Source organism: Aphanomyces invadans (genome assembly GCF_000520115.1).
Source record: "Aphanomyces invadans strain NJM9701 unplaced genomic scaffold supercont1.21, whole genome shotgun sequence".
NCBI lineage: Eukaryota > Oomycota > Saprolegniomycetes > Saprolegniales > Verrucalvaceae > Aphanomyces > Aphanomyces invadans.
In genome coordinates this window covers 1,089,838-1,110,167 of record NW_008580166.1, presented here as the reverse complement: position 1 = coordinate 1,110,167, position 20,330 = coordinate 1,089,838, and the positions used below count along the sequence as shown (strand labels likewise).

Genomic DNA, 20,330 nt, shown 5'->3' with positions numbered 1-20,330 from the left:
CTAATTTGAGATCGACCACATTCGTCGACACGCGGCACAGACGAACACGGCGCAGCATCCCCTTGGAAACAAGCTGAAGAAGGCATGGCGTGCTTGGACCGATGATATTTTCACTGCACCAAGGGTTGGCGCCGCCCGAGGGAACTGGTTCAACCTGCCGATCCAGTCCCACGCAGATGGGCTAGCGACCAGCATCCGTGGAGCAGCTCGACACATGTGCTGTTGCGCACGAAGTTGCGTTGACGATGGTGGACGAGATTTCGTTTGGATTGACGACCCGAGTCGCGCACCTTGTGGGCTCCATGCAGGTGCGCGGCGTCATGGAAACGTAAAGCATGCCCATCAAACGCTTCATGGCCGTCGACAATGCTTTGCTTACGATTGCGCGAAACTTGCGAGCACGGCGTCAAGCGCATTCTTTGTGAGCATGGCCATCACTTCATGGGCCGTCTTTATAAACACAGCTCGCCCGTTGTCGTGGGTATCGAGGTCGACGCCCCATCGGTGCCCTTCGTCCTCCAAAGAGACCACACCTGCGCCAGTCTTGGCCTGCGGCAGGATCTGCAGCATGCGCCAATGCGCCATCCTGTGGGCATCGCACCATTGAATGTCGTACCTGCGACTCACGACGCGTCAGCGACATCATCTCGAAAAGCTGTGTACCAAAACGATCGGTCCTTTTGAGGCCATTGCGACTGATCAACTAAGTCGTCAACCGAAATCTGCTGCCCCACGACAACCCACCGCGTTGGGGTCGGGTGAAAATGGCCCAGGACCACGTTGAGCGCCTCGCCGTAGCTCGTGACGACGCGGAGCATGTTGGTATGTTCGTGCTTCTCCACCTACCACGATTTCCGTCAGTGTCAAGTACTCGCACCGAATGGCGTCACCATCATGGTGGCGTCGCGGGGCAGCATCAAGTATGCCGTGATGTGGCGGTGGCACGCACGGAAGATCGAGTCGGACGTCGCCATGGCGTTGGTCGCAAGGGGCACGTGAAAGACAGACCGCAACCTTGTGATGTAGTGCCCATCGCCGTCGAAGTCAAAGATAACGTCGTCCATGGTGCCGTGCATGCACAATGGGACGTTGTGGGTGACGAACATCGCGTCCGCTTGATGCAGCATGCGCTGTGTGATCCAGCGCTGGCCCAACAGACGTGTTGTGGGGTGGCTGCTCAAGCTGACGTCTCGCCACGTCGATACGGATGAGCTCAACGACACCTGGGTCGTTCCTGTTGGCGCACGACAAGATATCAAACACACACCTGTGGATTGGGGTTGAGCGCTACCCATGTCTGCAAGTTGCGTAACAGGATCGAGTTCTTGTTCACCTGCAATCGCAGCACATCTCTCTTGGCAACTTCAGCATCGTGAGCATACCGCAAGGCGGACGCAATCTGTTTCCACGTCAATGGCGCGGTGTGCACCAACGACACAACTTCACCCTCCAACGAAGCGCATTGATCCACAAGTCGCTGCTTCTCGTCCAGCCGAGCCTTTGAATACTCACGCATCCTATCCCGCTTGTACCTCCGCCTTCTCAACTTCTTGTCAACATGCTCGAGCTTCGCCGGGTCCAACTCGCCGTCTCGTCCCTGCAGTTGCATGCTTTACCCAGCAAAATATTAAATGTAACGGGTACTCAAACCAATTCTCTGAGGTTTAAGTACATAACAGCAAGTAATATCATCTTTACTTATATTTTCAGTTGATCGGTACTTGCGACTTGTCCATGCCATATCAAGAAAAGACTGAAACAAAGAGGATATGATACTACCCGGAATAGTTTAGATTGTTCAGCACAGACTCTATGCAATTTCCCGATAGTTCTTTATTGAATTTGAAGGATATTCTAGGTACTATTCAACCAAAAATATCAATCCTTGGACTCAACGTCAGATGGGACCAAAACAACTTCGGAGAAAAATATACATTTTTCTTGCACACAAGCATGGAGAGATATAAATCACAACATCTCTGTGTAATTCGCACCACAATCTTGATCGCGAAAATGACACTTTCAAATACATTTATATTCTCTTGCATTAAGTCTGAAAAATGATGAATTTCGCAAATTTTAAATCTTCACATGACTTTTTGTATACAGTGATCCTTCAACGTTTGCTCCCTGCTATAAATTTATACCCTACAAAATTCTATTTGATATCAAATTTTTGAGTGCCTTCTGACATGGCTGCTCCGTTTGAAAATTCAAACTTGAGGCGGCAATGACCCCAGGTTGACAACCACAAACATTACGAAATTAGTTTGCATGGGGGGCAAGCGAAGCAAAAGCCAGAGACAAAACTGAACCTATGTGGACGCGTTAGTTGCTCAAATGGGTGGTTATGCCGACTTCAAATTCGCGACAATTTGAAAATGTACCGTCTTCACGGAGAAGCCGCGTATGCAAGTCCCACAACCGTCGCAACCGGCCGCGCCACGATCCAAGATGTCACCCGACGTTTCAACCCTTCCGACATCTACAATATGGATGAAACCAGTGTTTTTTTAAATTTACAACAACGTACCACAATCGCCGATCGACCGAGGTTGGGCCAAAAGCAAGACAAGAACCGGATTTCAGTTGGTCTTGCCACGAACACTGACGGGACCGAAAAATTGCAGCCGATGGTCATTGGGAAAGCCAAGAAGCCGCGTTTTTTCGGAGGCTTGACTAGCCGAGAATTGGGGTTGCTGTACCACCCTTATCGCAAGGCCTGTATGACCATGGCCTTGTTTTCAGAGTGGCAAAGCAACTTCAACTCACGGATGGCAAGTTAGGAAAGATTCGTCCTCCTCATCCTAGACAACGCATCATCTCACAACCCACTGGACGTCATCCGTACCAACGTCCGCCTCTTGATGCTCCCGCCGAACACGACTGCGTTCTTGCAGCCGATGGACGCCGGTATTATTGCATCGTTCAAGCGCCACTACAAACGACATCAATTGGATCATGTTATTGAAGTCATTGAAGGCAATACCAGTGTTGTCGACAGCGACCAGAGGAACTTGTACGCAGTCGACGTTCTGACGGCCATGAATTGGTCGGTGGCTGCTTGGGGCTGCGTCACGACAACAACCATTCGCAATTGCTGGGCCCATACAGGAATCTTACCTCTTGTGGTCCAATCTGCGATCTTCCTTCTGACCTCGGGCTATTCAATTTTTCGTTTGCTCAACTGATGCGATTCACCAGTCGCATGTAAAATATGATATTTGTTTGTTTTTTGTGCACATAAGTCCCTCGAATAATCTATAGTTGGAAAAGCAAGCAAACGTTGAGGGATCACTGTAGAAGTTCAATTTCATTGAATTGTGCAATCAAATACTAGTACATATGACAGTAAATCTTCTACTATCCTCCCGTAAGAAAATGTCGCCTCGTGAGCTTCGCTACAAATGGGCTATTTTGACATGTCGATGTCGCCGGCGGCGGCGAGGCATCTATTGATTGCAATAATAAGTCCCTTTAAATACAAGTTATCTCAAGCGCCACTTGGAAAATCCCACGAGCGCCAAAGGAGCTCATCCAAATATCCTGGTAGGTGGTTACGAGGAACTCCACGCATGGCCATGGTATACTGCTTCGCGCGCACTTACCACACACCCTCCACGGAATGCGTGTGGGCTCAATTGGCAGGGTTCACGAAGTTGTCTAAGTGATATGCCCATTGATGGGAGTATCAAATCCTTGCCAAGACAGGATTGTTAGCTAACGTGTGCTCTTCATTCGAAGACACCAACGACCCGAATTTGTCCAACATGATCAACGTACTGGGTCGCACTAGTTTTCGAATGAGAGCAGGCAACGTTCGCTTGGTTTGGTCTTCATAAGTCAGTACGCCAAACCACTTCTTCGTCGTTCTGTCGATGCCACCAAAATGCCAACATTCCGGATGCCGCTTTCCGCAATTGTACTTGGACTTCTTCTTGAACGACGTTTCGTCGACCTCCACTACGGAGCGCACTCCACCAATCTATAACAAGTCATAATATATGACGATTGTGAAGGCATGTATCAAATCTTAGTGGTACCTTCAATTAGCACTTGAGCATCTCGGACGAGCACACGTCGCGACAAAAACTGTACCAGTCGCTGGCAGTTCTGGAGGATACTTTGAAGCCTTCGATGACATCTGAGACAGGGCGTCGCGATGCCCAGTGTCACATGATGCGGACGAGGGTTGGAATCGGCAGGTTTGATTTTGAAAAGGATGTTCCCCATTTGACCCTGCTCTCAACTGAACCGCCTGATACGCGACGGCAGCGCCAGCGTTGGGACTTCTCGCACAAAGTCATGGCCTTCTCACACTTGTGACAGAGCATTGAGCTCGTAAATAAGCCCACTCGCAAGCACCGCCGTAGGCAAGACAGGCCATCTACAGTAGCCCGCATAATGACGTCCAAGGAGAAATCCTCAACATCGTCGAGGCTGTAAGAAGTCTCCATGGCGGCTAGTTGGTGTGTGCACGGGGGTTGAAAAAGGGTAATGAGTGAATCAACGGGGGTTGTTTTTGTTTTGTGCCTTAGTTGTATTGGTTGGTTGGTGCAATTGGTGGTGATGCCCGCTCAAACCGGGGGACATTTTACTAAGGTTTTAGGGTCCACAGGACTATTTTTTTCCGGATTGATATTTCGTAAGCAGACGAGATTTGACTTCTACTGTACATCCATTTAAAACATTTAGAATGATGGCGGTGCTTCGTCTGGGATTTCTCTCCGTGAGCGATGTGCGAAGGTGTCGTTGTCCGAGCTTGCATCTGGTTCGCTTCAAGAGGAGATGGCGCGTCTCCAGACGGCGTTAACCACGTTCCGAGCCAAGAATGGGTTTGGTCGAAGTATTGCCGCACCACAGATTGGGACCCAGAAGCGATTCGTCGCAATCCACGTGGAAAGCAAGCACACAACGCCGCAAGTGTATTTCAATCCTGAAATGACATGGCGCAGTCCCGACCAGTTTACCATGTGGGAGGACTGCAGATGCTTTCCAGACTTGCTCGTGCGGGTATCGCGACATGTTATATCCCTCCGTTACCTGGACAGTCAAGGCGATGTCGTCGAGGTGCACGAGTTGCCCGAGGCAGAATCCGAGCTTTTCCAGCACGAACTAGACCATCTCGACGGCGTGTTAGCCGTTCACCACGTGAGCAAAGAACCCCTGAGTGCCGAGGAGCTTCTCGAGCGGTATCCCACGCAAGTCATCCTTCGCACCGCGTTTGAAAGCGGAGCCAGAGAAGTACAAGAAGGCTGTGGACTATGTAATTTGAAATCGAGTCATGGAACGACAAGTCGTGCCCGCTCGTTCCAATACGTGTACATTCACGGCACGACAGCGATCGAGCTGTCCTTCGAACGACACCACAGCGAAGGAGATGGCAAAACGAGTCCACCTGACATGATTTTGAGAGATGATGGAGCATCTCGACATGGCCATGCGTGGTTGTGCGGCGGGGCGAGCCATGCCTGTACCACGACAGTGACGGTGCGTGGCATGCATCACAATGCCAAAGCCCATGCAGCCAGATGAAAGCAAGTGTTGGAAGGGCCCGATACGTTGTTTCGATGGGATCGAATGAGTTGCTCGAGCAAGTCCATTTCAACACCAGCAATTCAACGATGCGTGCAGCTCTATCCTTCGTGTGTCGAAGCTGGCGCATTTCTTTCGATCCGTCAGTGTTCATGCCGCCTTCGATTCCAGACAATGGCGTTGCAAATCCATGAAGGTCACGAGTGAAGTAAGACATTGGCAATAGGAACTTCTTGGAGATGAAGACTGCTCAGGTCGTACTAGCAGACAACGCCGTGTTCTTGGACACGATTGACGTGACGAGCGAGTGGAGCTCGGTGTATCTGGTTGTGGCCGCCGTCCATGGTTGAGGAATGGTCCCGCCAGGAGCTGCCGCCGCCGTGACAGCTCCGATGAAGATGGACCGACCGGCGTTATCACCGCCTGCCAAGATATTGGATTGAATAGACTTGTCGACGGCGCCATCGTTCGCCAGCAGTACAAACAGGATCCCGTAGAAGGCGCCTGGCAACGGGCACGACTTGCCGTATTTGTTGATGGCGGCCGAAACATCTTGCGACATGGCGACGTCAGCCAGCACGCTTGTTACAATGTCACGGATCGATGCATCAATTGCGGAATTGGTCGCGGCGCTTTCGATGGCGCTTCGAACCGTCGTTCCGTGCAGGACAATCTGTTCCAAGATGGCCGCGCCGGCGACCGCCGTTTCAATGGCAATGGCGGGGTGTTGATGCACCTGGACGGCGTCGCGCACAATCGAAAGCAAGTTGGGGTCGCCGGCGAATCGAGCCACGAGCAGTGGCACTTTGTTCAGACCTTGCGTGTCGGGGTGGTCGCTTGCCACGTTGGGGTATACTTTGCCAGCTTCTACGTTCCCAATGAAGTCGCGCATGACGCCGTTGAGGCGGCCCGTGTATGCCTTCATCGCGTCGTACGATGCAGAGGTATACTCGGTAGCGACAAACGTGCAGTGGGACGCCAGGTACTGCGCCAGCGACACGATTTCATCGCCATACGGAGACAAGTTACCCAACGGGTAGTCGTAGAACTTCGACGCGGGCGGCGAAAAGAACGCTGGGTCCTTGCCGCCGGCGACGAGAGACGCGAGCTCGTTCGGGTCGTAGATCCAGTGCAGTGGCATGGACGCGGCATCCGCGACAAAGCCTGTCACGGCGGCAGAAATGGCTCGGCGGGTGGCAGGTGTCATCGAACTTCGTAAATGCCGCCTCAACGAGGGGACGCACGTCGGATTTGGAATTCGGAGGATTTTTAAAAAAGAGACGATGAACAGAAAGGGTGGATATTGATTATATAAGAGTTTTAAAAAAATTGTTAGGAATGATCGAGAGACAAGCGGCCCACGTCATGCATCCGATGCCCGTCATGTTGGCAGGACAAAGGGCCATACCCCCGCCACAATGCGCATTCTAGGTCAAGCTTCATTGCGTAGAGGCAGAAAACGATCTATGTCCCATATGGAGGTTGGCTGTTGTGATGTAGAATGACATGTGTGCGAGACGATTTGGATGTCAGGATGCTTCCGAACTCGCCCATCGTATTCATTGCCCTCTTGTCCATCGTTGCGCTCTGCATGCACCTTGCAGTCATATCGGTAGGTGTGACTTCTGAGCGATCGAGACAACGCGCGGCAGTGGCTAGGTAGTCCCTCTCGCGTTGTTCGTGCCATGAGTGTGCAACAAGCGCATAACCACCGTGGCTCATCGGGGATACCATTCACATGTGGCTACCTTGAAGCAGCCCATGAGAATGCACCGCGGTACAAATGCCTTGGTCGATTGCCGACAAATCAAGCACACTGGTGTATATGTACAGCATAATAACTAATAGCATTAAGCGATCCTCTATTCATCGGCGGACCTTGCCAACTCGGCCTTAGCAGTCAGTAGCATGTGAAGGACCCGTTCGCTGGCCGGTCGGATGTGTGGGTCCTGCTGGAGGCAGTGCTTGACGACATTTGCGATCGCGGGCGGGCACGTCGGCGAGAGCTGCGGACGCAGGGCGCCAGACACGATCTTGTTGGTGAACGCCGTTGCAGCCATCGTGCTCTTGACGTCCGCGAACGGAATGAGGCCCGTGTCGAGCTCTGTGAGCAGCACCCCGAACGAGTACACGTCGACCTTTTCGGTGTAGTCTTCGTCCTCCATGATGAGTTCCGGCGCACTCCACTGAATGTCGCCAATGTTGTTGGTCATCTCTTGGTCGAACGTGCGGTCGCGGGACCCGCCGAACCCGCTCAACTTGGCAACTGTTCGATTCTTATTGAGCAGCACCTTGCTCGCCTTGACATTGCGGTGGATGAGCCGCGGCTTCAGGCTGTGCATGTACACCAGCGCCGAGCAAATGTCGATTGCAATACCGATCTTCTCGACGGACCACGTTAGCCGCGCAAACGCCCGCGGGTTGTCGAGCAAGTTTCGTAGCGTCCCGCCTTCCATGAACTCAGACAGACATACGAGACCCTTGGTGTCTGCTTCGATTGAGAACCCCACAAACCCGACAATGTTAGGATGCGCGATCCGAGCGAGCGATGAAATCTCGGACACGAGGGCCTTCCGGGACTTATTCTTGTCCTCCGTGGACGCATCCGAATCGATCGACTTGATCAAGACAGACGCGCCATGGAGGTTGCCCATCGCTGTCTTCATGTACGTCGCCGGAATCTGGCGCACGATGAGAAGGTCGTCGCAGTCGACAAAGTATTCGCCAAAGTACGGCGCCAAGTCGGGGTATGCAGATGCGTGCTGGATGACGCCAGACGCCGACGACGTCGTGGGGGTTGGGTCGTATCTACGAACGGACTTGGTCCGTCCGCCACGCGGCGTCTTGTTGAGCGTATGGGTGGACTTCTGGGTCAGCATCGCGGCCGGGGTCGGCGCATATGCCTGTGTGGACGAGGAGCAGCCCATGTTAGGAGTGATGTCCTCTTCTCGACTGCGTCAAATGCAAAATGAATGGTGCACTTCGTGAAGGTCACGTCGCTCGCGCCCGGCGGCATTCTTGTCGTGGGTACGATGGTGGTATGAGTTGTCAGGTCGACTGTGATTGGTCCGTGCAATCCAGAAATCGATGTGATTGGCTGATTTCTCTTGTCCAAGCTGCGACCCAACAGCCGCTGCTTCCGACCCGCCGACATCGCTGGATGCATGGCGCATCGTTCCATCGGCCACGACGGTCTCCAGCATCATCTGTGCGATGAATCGCTCTGGCCTCGGAAGCACGGCTGTCGACATGCAAGTCCTGTGCCAACCCTTCTGTAGCCGGGCGCGTGTGTGGTGATGGTGTCTCTTCCACGTCCCGAACGAGGCACACTGATTCCACGATCGTTCGTGACAGTCAACATGTGCAATGACAACGCATGCATCGTCGGGGTCGAATCTGCACGCTTCCAGCAAACAGCATCTGGGTAGTAGTGGTGGAACAAGTGAACTGCATCTCGACAACTCTCGCATGCGCTCGAGCGGGCTGTGAGCGCAATGTCGACCCGACTTGAGTACGAGGAAACGGAATGGGTCGACCTGACACGAAGGCCCAACGACTCCTCCATGGAATCCCCCCTTCCTCGAACATGCAGAGGATCAAAAGGTGGCGCAAATGGGCATGTGCACGACCGCCACGACAAATGCATCGACGCTTGACCGGCCCATCGTGACATCTGGTCCAGGCTTCGTGAAGAGGTATGTAACTCCTCCCAAATGTTGAACTGGCGGAGTCTCGGCGCTGCCCCCGCAACGAATCACCGCGGGTCCACCTGCATACTTCCAATTTGCAGCCGCTCCATCGCGGCAGTGCGCCAAATCGCAAGGAAGACTTGGTAGCGATGGGCTTTTTCATTCATCGAGATCGGTCGACGTACTACTACTAGGAGAAGGTAGTAGTTGAAGTAGTAGTACTAATAAATGTGGAGGCAGCACATCAAGGGTGCTGCTCCGGGCTGGTCAGCGACGCCTTGGCCGCCTTAAGCATCTCGAGCACCTTGGCGCTGGACGGACGAATGTGCGGGTCCTGTTGCAGGCAGTGCTTGACGACCTTGGCGATCTCGGCGGGACATTCAGGGCTCAGTTTCGGCCGCAGCGCGCCAGACACAAGTTTGTTGGTGAGCGCAGTCGCGTGCATCGTATCCTTGATGTCGGCATACGGGAGCGCCCCCGTGTCGAGCTCGGTGAGAAGCACCCCAAACGAGTACACGTCAATCTTTTCCGTGTAGTCTTCATCGTCCATGATAAGTTCCGGCGCACTCCATTCGATTTCGCCGATTTTGTTGGTCATTTCCTGTTCGAACGACCGGTCGCGGCTCGCGCCGAACCCGCTGAGTTTGGCTTTCGTGCGAGATCGATTCAAGAGAACTTTGGATGCCTTCACGTTGCGATGGATCAACGTTGGCTTAAGCTGATGCATGTACACAAGCGCCGAGCAAATGTCGATGGCGAAGTTGATCTTTTCGTTCGCCCACGTGAGCTTGGCAAATTGCTTCGGGTTGTCCAGCAACCCACGAAGAGTTTTGCTCTCCATGTACTCTGAAATGCACACCAAGCCCATTTCAGGGCTGATGGAGAATCCCTTGAACCCAACGATGTTGGGATGGTGCGTTCGCGCCATCGACGAGATTTCAGCAACCAAAGCTTTGCGCGATTTGACGATCGTGTCGGCTGGCGCAGCCGTGTCAATCGACTTGAGCAAGACAGACTCTCCATGCAAGTTGCCCATTTCAGTCTTCATGTAGCTCGACTTGACAGGACGCACAATCGTGAGATCTTCGATATCAACCCAATACTGGGCCTTGAATTGCTCAAGCTCAGCATACTGACTCCAGTCAACCTCGGCTGTGGTCGTGTTGGGCGGTAGGACATTCGTCTGGAATACGGGCTTGGTATCGACACGTGCGAGCGGAGGGATTGGCGCAGGATTCGGCCGCTCGGGCTCGCGTCGTACAGGCTGGTGCGCTTCCGACGACTGGTTGCACCCCATACTCGCAAGGACGGAGACGGGAAAATGACGCTTCTACAGGTTGCTCCGACTGGCTTTCAAAGTTTGTGAGCAACGTCACCAGATGATCATTGGCTGAAAGACATTTGAATACATCCAATAAGAGACGTCCATTTCACGATGCCGTGATCTGGTTGGACAACCCAGAGATCGGGCGTCAAGCTTTCAACATAAAAAAATACAATAGTCGCTTCTATTGGGTCGTTGCACAGCGCTGAAATTAAATACACAAAATGTTATCATGATTGTTGCTTGTCGTCGGTAAAGAGGTGTGCAGCCGCTAACTTGATGTGGGTGAAGCAGCTTCTAAACATCGGCGCGTACATTCAGACAGAACAACCAGCATGGACGGGATCTAGCTCCGGGAGTCGTTGACCGCGGCCTTGGGTGAACGGGAGCTGGGATCTTGAACACGCATTCGCGAGAAAAGGTGACATATACGACACTCTCGCAATACACACATCTCAAGGCAATTTCCAAGTGCACAAGGTACGTCCAATCTTCAAGCAACGGAATTCTTAGCCATGGCATGGACAAGACGGCGTATTGCGGCGTTGGCTTCACCTGCACGACCCGACTTACCCAGATAAAAACGTTGCGACTGACAGAAATTGACCACTTGAAGTAGACACATTATCCGGATGATGTTCGTCCACGCAGATTCGTGGAAATAGACAATCGTTTTGATTGGCTGAAGAAATTTCCTAATCCGTCATCACCGAGGTGTCGCGCACTACAAGAATAACCAACTCTCACATCAACCCCCACTGCCCCAGGATCACGTTGGATATGCGGTGGCCGTGCACTGCCCAGCGGACATGCTTGAGGTCGCATCTACCATGCTTGGAAACTCGCGGCGGCCACGAAATCGGCCGCTTGCCACTGCCACACTCGTTCTCAAGTAGTCTACTACTTCGTGGATTGCAGGGACGTTGTCGACAGCTCGACGATCATTTCGGGTGGTCTCTGTGCATTCACGACCGATACGCCCAGCGGAAGTGCGAGATGCGGCGGCCTTGTGAGCCTAATAACTCGGCGCTGGATCGAGAGCGACACAAAATTTCTTATCCTTCAGTCGTACACAGAAATATACTCGGTCACACGTTTTGGTGATACGCATCAATGGCGCGCTCAAGGAGGCGCTGGGCGTCGCGCAGACGGGTCCCGTTGAACTCTCGCAGCACAAGGTAATCTCCGTCCACTTCTTTTTCAAACCCGATGCCTCGGAGGAACATGGTGCCGCCGATCAGCGACCCCACGCGCTTCTTAAACGCCGCGTTGGTTGAATTGATTCGTCCGTACTTGTCCAGTTCCGTGGGGTTCTCGAGCAGCTTGGTCACGTACACGAGGAGAGTCTTGAGGGCCGTGAGCCCGTCGTTGCCGACGCGGTATTGCGACAAACGGTTGACATTCGTTTCCAAGTCGACTTCTGGGGCCGCTACTGGCTTCGCAGGCGAGTGCGCGGGGGCAGCAGCAGCTGCAGTGACGGGCTCGGGGGCGTCCAGCGAAGTCGCCGCTGTCAACTTGCCTATGCGAGCCGCGGCGAGGTCAACGACCACGTGTCGACGTGATGACGGTACCGTTGTGCGCTCGTCGCTCGGCCTTGTCGAGTTCGATCTGCTTGAGTAAGCGTTCTCGCTCCCTTTTTGCTTCGAGTTTCTCACGAGCTTGCTTCTCACGCATCAGTCGCGTCTGGATCGCATCGTACTCTTCCTTGGCCGACGCCATCTCCTTGCCCATGTTCCGTCGTGCAATTTCGCGGGCGATTTCGTCCTTCTTGGATTGAGCGGCGCGCATGACCTTCTTTTCCTCGATGCGGCGCTTCAGTTCGGCGACTTTGGCTTCCTTCTCCTCCGTCGTGAGCACCTTCCGTTGCTTCTACGACGGAAACCATATTGTCAGCGAAGATCGTTTTCACTAGACTAAATCATCTCATGAAAGCACACCGCCACACATGAGGCGAAACTCGCCGGCAAAATGCTGTCCATGCCCCGTCCCCCGAAAACGAAATAGCAGCATCAGCAAATATACCACGTACAGCTAGGTCGATGAACTGAATGGGGGCATCAATGTCGGCGTCTCCTTCGTGCTCTTCGATCCACGATATCGCAGCCTCCAACGAATTCTGATCGTTCGTGGCCAAGAGAGATTTGCGTGCGCGCACTTCTGGGAACCCCATCTCCGTCAGCTACGTCAGCGTAAACACGCGTGAGAATCGCTGCGCTCATACGTGAGTGTAAATGCACCTGGCCCAGGAACTCCTCATTGACCGGTGGAATTTCAAGGTTGGGCTCGCCAGACACATGAGCCGCTTGATCTGCTTGGGCGTGTTGTAATTCCTGCTGGGAGAGCAAAAGTGCCTTGGCGAGTTCTTCGTCTTCCTTCTGTTCCTCTTCTTCGGTCAAGGAAGGTGCAGCGACTGGTGCAGGTGGAGAGAGTGTTCGAAGGGCCGCGGACGCATCCTGGTTGAACTTGCGCAACCGGGCTTCGCGGGGATCTTCCCATGTGGCCCCGCCATTGCCTAGCGCAACTCCTTCTGACGCAAACGGGTTGTATCCCGCAGATGCCCGCCACGTGTCGATTTTGCGTTTGAGGGAGTTCACATCAGCCCCGACTAGTTCGTCCACCTTTTGCGAGTTGATATACAAGTGAAACGTGGGAAATCCACGGATCCCAACTGAGTGGATCACGTCCTCGTTGTGGGCTTCATTCACTTCGAGGAATACGACGTCGTCGTACTCGTTCGCCCATTGATGGAACGTCGGTTTGATGTATTGGCATGGCCCGCACCTAGAACGAAAGATCGTCACCCATGGTCCAAGATGCATGCAACAATTCAGTATAAACAGTACCAAGTGGCCGTGAAGTCCACCACCACGAGCTTTCCACCGGCGCCGCGCAACTTGGCATTAAAATCGCTCTGGCCATGCACATCGATGACTCCCATCGTTCGTCCGTCGTGCAAAGATGTTTTTGCGGCCGAGATGCAGCGACAAACCTGTGGAAATCCCTCTGAAGTTCGATTTCGGAGCTTGCAAGGTGCTTCTAGTAACCATCTAGTAGACTCGTGGTACTACAACCAACATCCCCGAAAATAAAGTAGTATTCAACAGACATACCTGCACTTCTGTATTGTTGTGAATAAAATGCTGCGTGTAGTTAGTAATCGATGTCCCATATCTAGTAGAACAAGTCACACATCCGTTGCTGTTGTCGCAGCAACTCGTTCTGACGTGTTCAAGACGACAACCTAACGGTCGGGGATGTCGTTTCAGGGAGGCATGTTCGACGGCGAAGCAATCTCCATTCTCCCTTGCTCGGAGTTGACTGCCCCATCTCGTGACAGAGCAGGGTTATACGCGTGCTGAGAATCAGTGCGTGAGACAAATTGGAGTAAATAACACGCTGTAGGTCATTTGGCATGCGAAATCTGGACTTATCGGTTTATAGAGGGTCTTGAACAAGTACGTTAAACGTAGTTCAACGCAACCATCGAGCCCATCTTGGCGAATGTTTTACTCGGAGTAACAGTGCAATAGTCGATGTTTAACTCATTTAAGCTTATAACGCACTTGGTGGGATTTAAAACGCAACTGAATTTGCTTTCGCGCGAAAATTCAACAAGAATGGATATTCAGCCCCAGTTCGCAATTTACGCCCCACCACCTCCATTGCTCATGGGCTGCACCACGTCCAAGAACGTGGCCTCAGGGAGCACGCATTCCACGATAACAACACGGTCGTATGATGCGCACTCTCACGGAGCGTTCTCCCCACCTCGGAGAATGAACCAGACATTGCGATCATTCCGACAATTGCATTCTTTCAGCCCCACCATGATCTTGAACAAGGCACGGTCAAACCAGAGCTTTCTTCCACACAATCTTGGACCTGCCACCCACGATGACGACGCTGACTGGTCAGAGTACCGGCAGCTGCAGCCCTACAAAGACAGGTACTGGATCGATCACGACGACATCATGATTGTTCGCCCGCTTTCGTGCACATACATGAAGACAGACATGGCAACATGGAAAGGCCAATCCGTGCTTATGAAATCCGTCGACATGACGAAGGAACCCGACGAAATCGCAAAGTCCCGTAAAGCGCTCGTCTCGGAAGTCACATCGATGGTTCGCATCCAGCACCCAAACATCGTAACCTTTCTCGGCTTCAACTTGTCCCCACAAAATGGACTCGTGTGTGTATCTGAGTTTATGGAACACGGCACGCTGCGTATTCTGCTAGACTCGCCCAAAACTTCTGCAGCGTTGTCCTGGCGCTACGACAAGATCAAGTTTGCCATTGAGATCTGTGAGGCGTTAGCGTATATGCATGGCCAAAAGCCGCCGTTGATTCATCGAAACATCAAGGCGGGCAAAATTTTGCTAAGCCACACCTTTATGGCGAAGCTGAGTGGTTTTGGCTTGTCCCGCGTCCGCATTTTCGAGGACGAAATGACAGCCAAGATCGGCGACATCGAGTGGAGCGCGCCAGAGCTCCTCGTCGATGGCGAGGATTACACGGAAAAGGTCGACGTGTACTCGTTTGGTATCGTTCTCACGGAGCTGGATACACGCGCCCTGCCCTTCGCTGAAGTCAAGTCGACCCTACATGCCACGGATTTTACGAATGCATTGGTGACAGGGTCCATTCGACCAAAGCTTTCTACAGACTGCCCTACCGTGATCGCTCAAATTGTTCGGCACTGTTTGCAACAAGACCCTCACATCCGCCCCACCAGTGCCAAGGTTCTGCAGATGCTCAAGGAAGCCAAAACACAACTGCACGACCGCGCTGTGGCGCCTGCTGAAAACGTCAGTGGCAACTCTATCGGTGCAGCTCTCGACAGTCCACCATGATCGCAGCCACGAATAAAGCCCCAAAGCCGCCGACATCACGCCGTGGTGTCCAAACACCTCTCGAACCTTCCAACGAAGCACCGAACTCTGCTCCGACGATCGTGAGGCGGGTCTTGATTCACGCTTTTTAACTTGCATCTTGTCCATTCGCCATTTCCTTCCTCTCTTGTTGACGTTTGGCATGCTTGCACTGTCGCACCAGGTGCTGCATGCAACCTCCAGTTCAAACCTCCAGCGCAACGAAGGTCCTTTCGTTGACCCATCCACAACCTCCCTACCTTGGCGTGCCTGCCCCAACGGAGCCATCCATCCTCCACGGCACGTGGTTGCGCACGACGCGCGGCCGTCGGCATGAAGTGCTTGCTCCACCGTCGTTCGGTTCGATCGTACACCAGCTCTGGCGAATTTGATTGGCTCATGGCGAATTATCCGGATGGTGCATGCCATTGGGCAAGTCTCCGGATACGCGGGATGCACACGACGGTGGTGGTGGCGGCGGCGGCGGCGGCCGTGTGCTCGGCGGCCTTGGTGTGGTACAATCTTCGTGCGTCTGCTGCGAAGGCTGCAAAGGACGAACTCAAAGCATTGGCCAAGATTGAACGGGAGGGCCGTGTGCGGCTACAGATTGCTCTCGGCGCAGCCCAAGATCGTATCAAGTTGCTGGAGGCGGCGATGCCATCCAAGGACACGAAAGCCGTTCCCCTCGTGACATTTCCCACGATCGGGGTCGTTTCGTCGCCGTACTCGACGCGGAATGGCACGCCGCGCCAGCCGTCGTTGGTCGAGTCGTCGCTGGCCAAGCTCGTCCTTTACAAACACATCCCGACCACGACCCTCGTCTCCCTCGCCGAGTTCTCCCATGTGTGGGTGTTATTCCACTTCCACCAAAACACAAACGTGCACAAGAGCAAGATCAAAGGCACGATCAAACCACCACGGCTCAACGGGCAGAGCGTCGGCGTACTGGCCACCCGATCGCCGCATCGACCAGCAGCTCTCGGTTTATCTCTTGCCAAAGTTGTTGAAGTCAATGTTGCCGAGGGGTACGTGCTCTTCCAAGGTCTAGACCTTGTCCATGCGACACCCGTCGTCGACATCAAGCCGTACGTCGCATTCAGCGACGCTCCCGATACAGCCGGACACTTTGCCCCGTCGTGGGTCGGAAAGGAACATGCCGAAGCGGACGAGCCGCTTAAGATATCCCAAGTCGTGTTCGCGTCGTCGGAAGCCCAGGCATCGCTGGAAAAGGCGTACGCGATCTGCAAGTCGAAACGCGGCAAGAAGAGTGGCATCTTGTTGTACCCGACGTTCGATCGCTTTGCTGCGTTTGTCAAGGAAAACCTGAGCCTAGACATGCGGAGCACCCGCGAACGCGCCGACCCCAAGTTCGACACGTACCGAGTCACGCTGTGCGACGTCATGGTGCACTACAACGTCGTGGCAAACGACCAAGGGCCCCAAGTCGAGATCGTCCGCGGCGAAGTCGTCACGGACGAGTGGCAACAGCCACTCAATGCAACGGCGATGCCCGAAGAAGACGAAGCTAGCGACGACTCCACAGGACCAGAGCAGCCATAGAGACAGCATCGGCGGCGCGTGGGTTTATGTACTTCATCGCGATCGGAATGCTCGATGCGTTGTTGAATGCAAGTGGGCTGCTGCCATGATGTGTTTGACGTGGGGCTGAGTGGCAACTGCGAAACAGACGCGTCGTCCTGAACAGTTTTGAGATGTCCACAGCAAGCACGGAAACAACATCCTCGGAACTGGCAATTCTTGGAAGTACGCGAGTGTGAAGCTTGTTGTCCAGTCAAGACGATGTTTGGCGCAGTCTGATGGGCCATTCGCTTGTCTTGGCAGCCCCTTCCTTGCATTACGTCCAGAGATTCGCTGGTTCACGGCCCATCGCGTGCCGAGACGGTACCGCGTTGTCAAAGAAGTAGTACGATCGTGCACACCATCTCGACCGTTCGCATGAGGGGGCCCATCTGGCACTGGTTACAGCGTGCCAAAACTCGCATTTCACTCACCGGATGCAGTCATGGAGACGATCCAGGTTCGTCACAAACGGACGCGCAGCCAAGTACACTCGACTTTGACCGCAGGAACGAGTCGCGTAGGCGAGCGCGTCACAAACCACCACTTTGGCGACTGTCGGATGTGAAAACTTCCAACGAGCAGCGTGTGCTCTGCTGTCGCGCGAGATCCATTGTCCTGTCAGGCACACGATAGTTGCTAGTTCATGGCAAGTGTCGTCACGATGGGCTCCGTTGCCGTGAACGACTCGCAAGGGCTGCAACTGGTCAACCCCACGACATGCACCGGCGTGTGGGTCTTGAAACCCGAGGGACCCCAACGTCCCTTTGTTTCTGGCGTGATGCTTCAATTGGGACCGATTCTAGAATGCCTCCTTCGTGACGACGGACGTATTTCACATCGCTTCGACGGCCAAGAACGACGTGTCAGCGCTCCGTGTGGCGCTCGCTGCATTCGACACGCCGGGCGGCGGACGACCATTCGACGTTTCGTCCGCTTCTTGAACTCCCAGTGGGTGGACGCATCGCCATGTTGCTGGCGATTTCGGCCAGCTAGGTCAAATTACTCCTCCATGCCGGCGCCGCCACACATCTCGGCAAGTGCAACCGATGCCTGAGAGGCATGTAAGTTGGGCATTCCCCGCTGCTCTAGGCTGTATTTCACAACCAGACAGAGATATGCCCGCTCCAAATGAATGTGGAGGCGGCGGTTTAGCTGCTGTAGTGTGCGCCTGCCTGACAGGGTGACGTCGACGCCGTTCATGGCATGCCGAACGAGTGATGGAATTGTGTTGTTTACACGTCGACCGGGGCGATCCATAGCTAGCTAGGCAGAGCCACGCAAGTTGTGCCACAGCCACAAGGCGCCAACACTGCGAAAAAACACGTTGACCCCGATCAAGGCCGCAACATCAATTGCCATGGAATACTCGTCCAGCGACAACGACGCCAGAACGTCCGCCCCCGTGGTAGCCACACACACTTGGCCTTGGGCACATGGAATCACGTCCACCGACGTCCAGAACGCGCGACTCATGCCCCGGAAACAGTACTTTAGTGGCGACAAGTACTCCAACCAAATGAGGTACACGGGGGACGTGCTGGCGTTGAGGAAGAATCCGCCAAAGATCATCATGGGTAGCATAATCGTGATGCCCACGATGTTGGCGACATGAGGGTGGCGCGTCATGCAGCTCGTCATGTAGCCGAGACCGACGGCTGCACTGGTGAGGAGGACGATGTACACGAGCAGCGACTAAAAGAGTTGCCAGTCGGTTTGGAAACCCACCATGACATACATGATGCCCATCCCCAACGTTGGGAAGAGCACTTGAAACCCCGCTTCGCTGGCGTTTTTGGCGACATACCACACCCACAAGTTGTACAATCCGCCGCGGTATTCCCGATCGAGCATGGGGAGCTCCAGCGGCACGGTAGCAAACTCGGGCTTGGTGTGGTTGAAAAAAAACATGATCGTGACCAAGAAGAGCGCGCCAGAATATCCCTGGATCCCGGCTTGATCCACTGCCATCTGCAAGTAGATTAGCCCGACCAACACGCTGCAACAGACAGTTTGGACCACACGCGCTTGGAACTCCAGTTTGTCGCGAACAATGCGACGAAAGTTTCGCCCGCACAGCACGCGAAGTTGACTCCACCACGCCAAACGGACGCCGTCAGGAGATTGACGTGGGCTAATCGTCCAAGCATGCAACGGTGCCGCCCTTTCCTTGTCACCTTCTGGACGGGTCTTCCATGCTTGAGCCAAGCGTTCGACACGCGTGGCGGCCTCCGACTGGGGGTCCAGCACGATGATTTGGCGCATGAAGTAGTCGGTCGGGTTCATGTACGTCGGGCACGGCAGCCCCTGCGACGCAAAGTACGCGACCGCCTCGGACGCTTTCCCGTTGTAGATCGTCTGGCCACCGCTGAGCAAGTACAACTGGTCAAACAACGTAAAGAGCTCGGACGACGGCTGGTGGATCGTCGCCACGACTGTGCGGCCCTCGCGCGCAAGTTTCTGCAGCTGCAGCACGACGCTCTCGGCCATGAAGCTGTCCAGTCCGCTCGTCGGCTCGTCCACAAACAAGAGCGACGGGTTGGTCAGGATCTCGGTCGCGAAGCTCAGCCGCTTGCGCTCGCCGCCAGACAATCCGCGGACGTCCGTGACGCCGCCGATCTGCGAGTCGCGGCACTTGGTCAGACCCAGCTCGTCGATCACGTAGTCCACGCGGGCCTCGCGCTCGGCCGCGTTGAACGCCTTGCCCATGCGGAGCTCCGCCTGGAACATCAGGTGCTCCTTGACCGTCAGCGTCGCGTAAAACACGTCGTCTTGCATCACGTACGACGCGTATCGGTTCATAGCCTTGGTCCACTTGTGGCCGTTGACGGTGACGGTGCCGGTGAAGTTTTTGTTGCGACCAGCGATCACGTCGAGCATGGAGCTCTTGCCGGCGCCGGACGGCCCCATGAGTACGACGAGCTGACCAGGGCTCGCGCTTCCGTGGTTGTCTTGAAGGATGACCTTGTCCTCGACTTGCTTTGTCACTTGGTTCTTAACTTTGACCGTCACGCACACGTTGGTCCACTCCAAGTGAAGTGGAAAAGTTGTGTTTAAGGTAGCGCTAGCTTTCGTCATGGTCAATCTAGAAATGCAGCGTCAGGCACCGTGAACTGTCGCGGCATTCCTAGCATCTCAAGTTTCGCCCTGACCGTGATTGTATCATTGATTCATTGATTATGCTGTCGACCCGATTGTTGTGTCAGTTTGGGACCAGCATTCAGTTCATTCAGAATGTGTGTGATTACAAGCTACATTTATACTCCGGACTTCAGTGCCCGAAATAATTGTACAGAATACGCAAATTGGCATCTTTACCGTAAGTCGTACCAC

General features: G+C 54.0%; 9 protein-coding genes across 9 annotated transcripts; 3 read left to right on the top strand and 6 right to left on the bottom strand.

Annotated features, from left to right (window-relative positions):
- Positions 1-375: 375 nt before the first annotated feature.
- H310_09539 (hypothetical protein) lies at positions 376-1,609 on the bottom strand (the record flags this gene model as incomplete). The annotated part of the gene is made up of 4 exons (XM_008875635.1): positions 376-616; positions 664-842; positions 891-1,223; positions 1,268-1,609. The coding sequence occupies 4 exons, from the start codon at positions 1,607-1,609 to the stop codon at positions 376-378; spliced, it is 1,095 nt and encodes a 364-aa protein (XP_008873857.1).
- Positions 1,610-4,723: 3,114 nt separating this feature from the next.
- H310_09538 (hypothetical protein) lies at positions 4,724-5,535 on the top strand (the record flags this gene model as incomplete). The annotated part of the gene is made up of 1 exon (XM_008875634.1): positions 4,724-5,535. Exon 1 carries the CDS (start codon positions 4,789-4,791, stop codon positions 5,533-5,535), a length of 747 nt encoding a protein of 248 aa, XP_008873856.1. The 5' UTR covers positions 4,724-4,788.
- Positions 5,536-5,631: 96 nt separating this feature from the next.
- Positions 5,632-6,797, bottom strand: H310_09537 (hypothetical protein). The gene has a single exon (XM_008875633.1). The coding sequence runs from the start codon at positions 6,740-6,742 to the stop codon at positions 5,786-5,788; it is 957 nt and encodes a 318-aa protein (XP_008873855.1). The 5' UTR covers positions 6,743-6,797; the 3' UTR covers positions 5,632-5,785.
- A 539-nt stretch (positions 6,798-7,336) lies between these two features.
- H310_09536 (TKL protein kinase) lies at positions 7,337-8,561 on the bottom strand. Its single transcript, XM_008875632.1, has one exon. It carries the CDS (start codon positions 8,460-8,462, stop codon positions 7,398-7,400), a length of 1,065 nt encoding a protein of 354 aa, XP_008873854.1. The 5' UTR covers positions 8,463-8,561; the 3' UTR covers positions 7,337-7,397.
- An 803-nt stretch (positions 8,562-9,364) lies between these two features.
- Positions 9,365-10,557, bottom strand: H310_09535 (TKL protein kinase). The gene has a single exon (XM_008875631.1). It carries the CDS (start codon positions 10,519-10,521, stop codon positions 9,469-9,471), a length of 1,053 nt encoding a protein of 350 aa, XP_008873853.1. The 5' UTR covers positions 10,522-10,557; the 3' UTR covers positions 9,365-9,468.
- A 1,025-nt stretch (positions 10,558-11,582) lies between these two features.
- Positions 11,583-13,541, bottom strand: H310_09534 (hypothetical protein). The gene is made up of 5 exons (XM_008875630.1): positions 13,392-13,541; positions 12,786-13,329; positions 12,578-12,727; positions 12,120-12,417; positions 11,583-12,067 (listed from the first exon to the last, which is right to left on the bottom strand). Exons 1-5 carry the CDS (start codon positions 13,484-13,486, stop codon positions 11,637-11,639), a joined length of 1,518 nt encoding a protein of 505 aa, XP_008873852.1. The 5' UTR covers positions 13,487-13,541; the 3' UTR covers positions 11,583-11,636.
- A 645-nt stretch (positions 13,542-14,186) lies between these two features.
- On the top strand, positions 14,187-15,663 carry H310_09533 (TKL protein kinase). Its single transcript, XM_008875629.1, has one exon. It carries the CDS (start codon positions 14,217-14,219, stop codon positions 15,399-15,401), a length of 1,185 nt encoding a protein of 394 aa, XP_008873851.1. The 5' UTR covers positions 14,187-14,216; the 3' UTR covers positions 15,402-15,663.
- On the top strand, positions 15,664-17,100 carry H310_09532 (hypothetical protein). The gene has a single exon (XM_008875628.1). The coding sequence runs from the start codon at positions 15,753-15,755 to the stop codon at positions 16,977-16,979; it is 1,227 nt and encodes a 408-aa protein (XP_008873850.1). The 5' UTR covers positions 15,664-15,752; the 3' UTR covers positions 16,980-17,100.
- Positions 17,101-18,263: 1,163 nt separating this feature from the next.
- On the bottom strand, positions 18,264-20,075 carry H310_09531 (hypothetical protein; the record flags this gene model as incomplete). Its single annotated transcript, XM_008875627.1, has 2 exons — positions 18,264-18,692; positions 18,726-20,075. The coding sequence occupies 2 exons, from the start codon at positions 20,073-20,075 to the stop codon at positions 18,264-18,266; spliced, it is 1,779 nt and encodes a 592-aa protein (XP_008873849.1).
- Between the last annotated feature and the right edge of the window lie 255 nt (positions 20,076-20,330).

Coding starts and splice junctions, on each gene's coding strand:
- H310_09534 (XM_008875630.1), bottom strand. CDS start 13,486: ATGGGAGTCATCGATGTGCATGGCCAGAGCGATTTTAATGCCAAGTTG. Junction 12,418..12,577: donor TTCAGTTCATCGACCTAGCT/GTACGTGGTATA, acceptor TTTCCGTCGTAG/AAGCAACGGAAGGTGCTCAC. Junction 12,068..12,119: donor CGAGCGACGAGCGCACAACG/GTACCGTCATCA, acceptor CGGCTCGCATAG/GCAAGTTGACAGCGGCGACT.
- H310_09537 (XM_008875633.1), bottom strand. CDS start 6,742: ATGACACCTGCCACCCGCCGAGCCATTTCTGCCGCCGTGACAGGCTTT.
- H310_09536 (XM_008875632.1), bottom strand. CDS start 8,462: ATGGGCTGCTCCTCGTCCACACAGGCATATGCGCCGACCCCGGCCGCG.
- H310_09535 (XM_008875631.1), bottom strand. CDS start 10,521: ATGGGGTGCAACCAGTCGTCGGAAGCGCACCAGCCTGTACGACGCGAG.
- H310_09532 (XM_008875628.1), top strand. CDS start 15,753: ATGAAGTGCTTGCTCCACCGTCGTTCGGTTCGATCGTACACCAGCTCT.
- H310_09533 (XM_008875629.1), top strand. CDS start 14,217: ATGGGCTGCACCACGTCCAAGAACGTGGCCTCAGGGAGCACGCATTCC.